General features: G+C 34.4%; 1 protein-coding gene across 1 annotated transcript; it reads left to right on the top strand.

Annotated features, from left to right (window-relative positions):
* The first annotated feature begins 5,885 nt into the window (after positions 1-5,885).
* On the top strand, positions 5,886-8,167 carry LOC108485160 (uncharacterized). Its single transcript, XM_017789003.1, has 4 exons — positions 5,886-6,065; positions 6,158-6,413; positions 6,600-6,883; positions 8,108-8,167. Exons 1-4 carry the CDS (start codon positions 5,886-5,888, stop codon positions 8,165-8,167), a joined length of 780 nt encoding a protein of 259 aa, XP_017644492.1.
* Positions 8,168-8,428: the final 261 nt, after the last annotated feature.

The raw sequence follows: 8,428 nt of genomic DNA, 5'->3' as shown, positions 1-8,428 counted from the left end.
GTGGCCGTGTGAGACACACGGGCGGGCCACACTAGCATGTGTCCCCTATTTTGAAAAAATTTTTCTAAGTTTCATAAAAATTTCTTAAGCTATCGGTTTAGTCTCGAACCACTCCCAAAGTATGTTTAGGGCCTCGTAGGCTCGTAATAGGGACAATATGATTGTATTTGATAGGGATTCCATTTGGTTGATGATTTTTATTCGAATTGGGTGGTTATTTAAGTTGTAAGTCCGGTCCATAACCCTATTCTAGCGTTGAATACAGGTGAGGGGTGGTACAAAAAAATTTCCAGTTCTGTATGGACACGCTTTCATAGATGCCATACAATTTTAGTTTTAACAAAAAAGATCCTATCCCATCACTACACCCCACAATGGGAGTTCCCCTTGAACTCCAATCACCAACACATCAGATTGTGGTTCAACCACCAATGGTTTGCAAATTAACTGTCGATGCCTGTGGACACACAACAAAACACCGCAGATGAAATCTACCTATGGCTGTGGGTACACAACAAAATAATGCAGGTAAAATTTGTTAATGGTTGTGGATACACAACATGTTTGCATGTAATAGCTACCAAAGAGTTCTGGATGCACAACAAAAACATCGCAAGTGGAATATGCCTATGACTATAGGAACACAGTAAGACCGTCGCAGATAGGATCTGCCTATGACTATGGGTACACAACAAAATAATGCAGATAAACTGCCAATACTTCTTCCATTCATAAGTCCCACCTCATGTAATGCAATATGACATGATCAAAACAAATCAATACAGTAACATTTAATATGCTTTTAACAAAACAATACAGTAGCAACCAGTATGCCTATAACAATTCAATTCAATATCAATTAATATGCTTGTGGCAAATCAACTCAGTAACTAGAGTCATGCTTTATATGTGATTGGTTTAACGGTATAAGGCATACTATATTCACAAATACAAATACAATAGACAAATGTGTTGTTCACAGTTCATGCAAATATATATATCATATTAATTCAATTAATCAAATCATTGATTCTAACATAATTCATACTATCAGGGATTTACTTGAATAAATAAAACACTAAAATAGTTCAGAGACCATTTAGAGAATAAATTGATCAAATCATAAAATTTCTGGGCAAAAATCGACCTACAGGAGAGATACAATCGTGTGGTAGGTTGTGTAAGATTCAAACTATCCTAGGGTTCAAAGGGGATATGGTCGTGTGAGGGGCCGTATGACCTTATCCTAGGCATGATTCACTTCTAAAAGAACATACACCTTTCGTCGGAAGCTCGAATGACGTTCCTCATGCTCAAATTTGATCTGCAGTACCTAGATCGGGTCATTCAATTACAAAATTGCATGAATTAATGGTTGATTTCAAGATAAATCAAGATTTTTGAAAGATTTGATGATAAATTGAGAGTAATTAGTTAATTGTTTGCAAGATTATAATTAGATAGGATTTCTATAAAGATTCGATATCAAAAGTTGGGATTAAGACATACTTACTGTTTCTTGGCAACAATCAAATAGTGTTTCTAATACCGATTAAGAATCTGGTTGAGAAATGAGTTGAAATTGGGAATAGATTTTGATTCAGGAACAAAAATAAATTTATGCAATGGGGAAAATTTATTATAAATTTATTTTTGCAAAGAATAAGAGGAAAAAGAAAATGGAAAAGAAATAGGGAGAGAAGAGAAAATTTTCAATTTAATTTGGAGAAGAAGAAAACTATAGTTAAATTGTGATTAGGAAAAGGTTAAATATCTAGGGTTTTCAAAATTTGAGGGGGTTGGATGGAAATTTACCCCTACTACTGAAAATGAAAGGGAAATGAAGAGGAAAGACATGGCTTGATCTTAGGCATGCAGGGGAGAAGGATGAATGCTTAATTATTAGGCTGCTACCCATTTCTTATTAAGTTTCTATCCCAACTAATATTTATTTTGGTTTGGTTTTTATCATGTTTTACTGAAATTAAAAAGAAAAGAAATGGGAAAAAAGTGGATAAAACTTAGAATCTCTAGGGGGTACACTAGCTACTTAACCATCAATCCTAATTCATTACTTGGTTAATTATTTCAATTAATCCCCTATATTTTTGGGTGTTACAGTTCTCCCCTCATTTAAGAAATTTTGTACTCGAAATTTACCTAATCTTAATTCGAAAATGACCAATGCATGGATTCTAGCACTGGACTCAAATGGAGATGTTTTACAACGGGTTGAATGCACACACAATGATTGTAGTAGATGCGTCTACCAATAGTACTTTGCTAAACAAAACTTATAATAAAGCATACAAGACGATGGAAAATATTTTCAACAACGATTATCATATCTAACCACAAGAGTTGGGATGGGTAAGAGAGCTGTCGGTACTATCGAGCTTGAAAAATCCAACTGCAGTCCATGAAATGAAATCAGTAGAGTTGTCATGTGTTTATCGTGGGAAAAATCATGTGTTTGACGAATGCCCATCAAACCCAATGTCAGTATACTATATGGGTAATTCCAATCAAAATAGCAATCCATATTCCAACAACTACAATTTAGAGTGGAAGCAACGTTCAAATTTTAGTTGGGGTAATCAAGGTGTAGGAAATTTCAACAATGCCGCAAAACAGAATGTCAACACTGCACTGTCTGGTTATGTCCAACCTATGCCGAGGCAAAATACTCAATACGATCAAGCATCATCTTCTACTCCTATTGAAGTTTTTCTAAAGGAATATGTAACACCCCGAAACCGTGGCCGTCACCGGGATCGAACACGAGGTGTAATCTGGCTTAATTCATCACTTATACAGCTCAAACAATTTATTTTAAAACTCCCAGACAAACTGTCAATCTGCGTTATAGTCACTTAAAATTTCGTATCTTGAGTTATGAAACTCGAAATTCAATTCCACAAATTTTTCCTGAAACTAGACTCATATATCTATCTACTAAAATTTTTCCACAATTTTTGGTCCTTCCAATTAGTACAGTTTATTAGTTAAATTCTCCCCTGTTTCAGGGTTCGACTACTCTGACCTCTATGTATTACGAACCAGATATCTCTCTGTACAGAGATTCAATGACTATGCCGTTTGTCCCTAATAAAACTATACTCAATAAGTAATCTTTACATACAAGGTATGACTTCTAATTATCTTTGTAGAAATTATGGTGAATTTCCAAATTCGGAACAGGGGATCCAGAAATCGTTCTGACCCTGTTTCACGAGATTTTAAATATCTCATACAATATAGCTCATATTCTTGCTTTACTTCTTCCATGTGAAAATAGACTCATCAAGCTTCGATTCCATAATTTATTCATTATTTAATTCCATTTCTACTATTTTTAGTGATTTTTCAATTTCACATCACTACTGCTGTCTGCATCTATTATTAGAGTAAATTTTACCTATTAGAGTAATTTAACAAACATATCACCAAGTACGATCATGACTAGCCATACCAAGGGCTAATCATTACCAAGCATTTCCTTACTACTCAATAACCATATCGTGAGTGTAACACCGGAAATGATTAGCCATGGCAAACAGCATAATAATCAAATAGACTTTAACTATTGCTTATAACTAAGTACCATAAGACCAAATCCAACTTAACATTTATGCCATTTTCGCATGGCTCAAAGTATACATACCAAAGTTCAAACAAAACATAATAGCCTATACATGCCGAAATGTTCTCTTAGACCAACTAAGAAGAAGATACCAAAAAGTTGCAAGCTGGTGTGATGACTTCGACGATGGTCCCGAGCACACAAAAATGGATCAAAGGAACCTAAATAAGTGACAAATAAACACACCGAATGAGTATATAACTCAGTAAGTCATAAGCATTACACTGCTGTCCATTTATAAAATATCATAAAAGAAAACAAATGATGCAAGATTAGGTACTCCATCCATACCGACTATGCTATAATTTCACGCACATTTATCATTACATGCTCTCAACTAGCCAAGCCTCCATTGAAATCTCGTATGATATTCGATATGATATTTGATGCATTTCCTCACATCATTTTATTTTCGTTTAGATTATACTAATAATAGCATTTCATCTATTCCACAATAATCTTATGTTCCTAACTTCAAATATAATCACCACATAGGTTCAAGACTTACCAAGCTCAGTTCCAAATATAAACATAACGTCTATTCCTTATGAACTCAAAATATCTACTCATTCCGCTGTCCATGATTTACTCGATAAAGTCGCACACTTAACGTTAATAATTATTTGAAAATATATAGTAAGTCCGCACACTTAGTGCTTAATAGTCAAACTCGCACACTTAGTTCTATACAATTAAACTCGCACACTTAGTGCCAATCTCATTATCGTAAATGTTTATACCCGCACACTTAGTGCCAAATCAACAACTCAATACATCTCACTTCTTTTTACAATCGATAATTTTGTCACTACATGCATTTATATATCATCCCATTCGCATAAGTACATAAGTATTATGATTATTTAAATCAATACAAAATATATGCTTAATAACTTACCTTGTGTTGGGTAAAACGGTTCCAACTCGGCTACTCGATGTTCTTTCCTTTGCCTTTGCTTGATTCTCCTTCTTTAACTTCTTGAGCTTAATCAATAAATTAACTAGTTTAACTGTCTTGCTAAATATTTATATCAAAATATTAATGATTTCATATCATAGGAGATACATGACTAATTCTTATCTTCCTACCATATGTTTTTGAGCTATTCGCTAATAACCATATGCTATCACCCTACTATCAATAATCCAATCACACATGCATATATATATATATATATATGGCCGAATGTGCAAAGCTTAGACTCAACATCACCTATGCTCTTAATTTGATGGCCGAATATGCATACATATATATGATATCAACTATACTATCATCTTTAATTCACCTAAACACAAAATTTCATCTCATGAACACTTGACCGAATTTTTCCTAATCTAGCATGGCTTCACATCTATTTGTAACATCCTATAAATCCACATATACCACATTTCTACATAAATTTTCTTTTACTTTTCCACTACTTCCATTCACAACATCAAAAGCACCATACACTTAGCATTTACCTCTTCCTAACCATATGCCATCTAAGTACCCTTTTAGGTAGAAAATTAACATATGGGTTGTAATAAGACATTGGCTACTAACTAGATTTTCACAAGAATTTAGTAAAAGTAACATAAATCCTACCTTAATCAGCCCCTTTTGAGTTGGCCAAATGTCTAGAGCATTTATTCTTTCCTTCTCCTAACTCACGGCAATTGCAAGAAAAGAAAGAAGATGAATACTCCCTCTTCCTTCCTTATTTTATTCATCTTTTCTTTTTAATTCCTTTCTTTAATTTATTTTAATTGCTAAATAATAAAAGAATTGCATTGAAATTCAACCTAGTGGATGGGCATCATGGCTTGGCCGGCCACTACTTGGGTTTTTGGGCAATTTGACATGCAAACCCAAGTTTCCTCACTTTGTTATTATTTGGTCCTTACATATCCCCCTATCATATTTTCTTAAGTTCTCAAATAAGTTAATCACATGAAATTCACATTAATAAGTCTAAATTAAAACATCAAATTTTCACACATGCACTAATACACATAGAGGATATGCAACCAAATTTTTAAATAAATTTTGGGACTCAGTCTTGTGGCCTCGAAACCACATTCCGACTAGGGTCGAATTAGGACTGTCACAGAATATATGGCCAAGAATGATACTATAATTCAAAGTCAGGCTGTATCTTTATGAGCTCTTGAGAATCAAGTGTAACAAATAGTGAATGCTCTAAATTCAAGGCCATAAAGAGCATTGCCAAGTGGTATTGAGAACTGAAGAACACAAGGCATGGAGCATTGCAAAGCAATCACCCTTAGAAACAGGACTCAGTTGAGTGATGTTGTTCACGATGCCGCAATAAGAGAGGATAATACAAGTAACAATCAAGTAAATATCCCAGAACCATATGAAAAACAGACAACACTTGAGAAGGGTAAGCAACAAAATGTTGTGGTAGTACCAGATCATGTTGGCAACAAAAATGCCACAGTAAAACAATATTAGCAACCTGAAGGAAGACCACCTCTACTTTTCCTCAGTGATTCCATAATTCTAAACAGGATGTTCAATTTAAAAGGTTTTTAGAGGTTTTAAAGCAACTCCATATTAACATACCGCTAGTCAAAGCTTTGGAGCAAATGCCCAGCTATGTGAAATTTATGAAAGACATACTGTCCAAGAAGCGCAGATTAGGAGAATTTGATACTGCTGCTCTTATTAAAGGGTGTACAACAATGTTGATGTATAAGCTACCTCCAAAGTTGAAAGACCCAAGGAGTTTCACTATCCCATGTTCCATTGGAATGCATTATGTTGGTAAGGCGCTATATGATTTAGGCGCAACTATAAATCTAATGCATATGTCTATTTTCAAAAAGCTAGGAATTAGGAAAGCGAGACCTACAATAGTAATGTTGTAATCGGATGACTTATATTACGCCTATCCAAAAGGTAAAATTAAAGATGTATTGGTAATGGTGGATAAATTTATTTTTCCTATAGATTTTCTTATTTTAGAATGTGAAGCTGACCATGATGTACCAATTATTCTTGGAAGATTGTTTCTTGCTACTAGCAGGACCCTAATTGATGTACAAAAAAGTGAGCTAACCATGAGAGTGAATGATCAACAAGTTACTTTTAACGTGTTTAATGCATTAAAATGCCTGGATGAGAATGAGGAATGTCACACCATTGGCTTAATAGAAGGATTAGTGGACAAATTCGCAAAATTTTGCTACAGCAATTTTGACAATGAAGATGATTTGACGGAACAAGGTGACAAAGTAAGTTTTGAAGAGCTTAGTGAATTTATGGAAGCCCAACAAATAATGGATAGGCCAAGGAAGAAATTTGAATCCCTGAATTTAACAGAACAATTTTTTAAGCCTCCTAAACCATCTGTAGAGGAATCTCCCATTCTAGAGTTGAAGCCTCTGCCACAACATTTAAAATATACATATTTGGGAAATAACAACATTTTTCCAATCGTAATTTCTACTAAGCTAACACCTGAGTAAGAGGATAGGTTGTTAGAAATGTTACGACGATCTAAAAGAGCACTGGGTTGGACCCTTGTCGATATAAAGGGAGTTAACCATCATTTTGTATGCACAAAATTTTATTGAAAGATTGTCATAGCAAATCCATTGAATAGTAGAGATGATTGAATCTGATTATGAAGGAAGTTTTCAAGAATGAAAATATAATGTGGCTTGATGCTGGCATTATTTACCCAATTTCTGACAGCTCGTGGGTAAGTCCTGTACAATGTGTACCCAAGAAAGGGGTGTCACGGTAGTAAGTAAAGACAACAATAAGCTCATACTGACTCGTACTGTTACGAGATGGAGAGCTTGTATGGGCTACCATAGGTTTAACAAGGCAACTAGGAAGGATCATTTCCCTTTGCCGTTCATCGATCAAATGTTGGATAGATTAGCTGGTAAGCCTTTTTATTGCTCCCTGGATGGTTATTCAGGATATAATAAAATTTTTATAGCACCTGAAGACCAAGAGAAGACAATTTTCATGTGTCCATATGGTATTTGGCATTCAGGAGGATGCCATTCGGGTTAAGCAATGCCTCAAAAACTTTCCAGCATTGCATGATAGCCATTTTCTCGGACATGATGGAAAATTTCCTTGAAGTTTTTATGGATGATTTCTCTATGTTCGAAAATGATGTTGAAGATTGCTTAAGAAATTTGGAGATGGTTTTATGTTGTTTTGAAGAATCAAATCTAGTATTAAACTGAGAAAAAATGTTATTTCTTATTCCTTGAAGGCATTGTCTTGAGACATAGGGTGTCACAGTGAGGAATTGAAGTGGACAGAGTGAAAATAAAAGTGATCGAAAAATTTTCAGCACCTATTAGTGTTAAGGGTATTAGAATTTTTCTAGGACACGTAGGATTTTACAGAAGATTCATTAAGGAATTTTTGAAAACCTCTAAACCCTTATGTACTTGAACAAATTAAACCTTAATTTTGATGATCAATGTTTGTAGGTTTTCGAGGAACTCAAGAAGAGACTTGTAGCAGCGTTGATTGTGGTTGCTCCAAAATAAACTTTGCCTTTTGAACTCGTATGCAATGCCAGCGATTATGTTATGGGAGCAGTTTGAGGTCAAAGAAGAAACAAGGTACTACATGCAATATATTATGCTAGTAGGACAATTGTAACATCCCAAATTAGGGCCTGGTTAGAATAGTGGTTTCGAGACCATAAATCTGAAATATAAATAATTATTTTATGATTCTCATGAGGTCTATGATATGATTGCATACTTGTGTGAAGCTTTCATGAAGAAATTCTATTGATAAAGTGT

This window comes from Gossypium arboreum, chromosome 6 (genome assembly GCF_025698485.1).
Source record: "Gossypium arboreum isolate Shixiya-1 chromosome 6, ASM2569848v2, whole genome shotgun sequence".
Lineage (NCBI taxonomy): Eukaryota > Viridiplantae > Streptophyta > Magnoliopsida > Malvales > Malvaceae > Gossypium > Gossypium arboreum.
Note: the sequence above shows the minus strand (reverse complement) of the source record. Positions and strands in the feature narration are given on the sequence as shown.

Coding starts and splice junctions, on each gene's coding strand:
- LOC108485160 (XM_017789003.1), top strand. CDS start 5,886: ATGGAGCATTGCAAAGCAATCACCCTTAGAAACAGGACTCAGTTGAGT. Junction 6,066..6,157: donor TTGTGGTAGTACCAGATCAT/GTTGGCAACAAA, acceptor AATTCTAAACAG/GATGTTCAATTTAAAAGGTT. Junction 6,414..6,599: donor CATTGGAATGCATTATGTTG/GTAAGGCGCTAT, acceptor TTTTTCCTATAG/ATTTTCTTATTTTAGAATGT.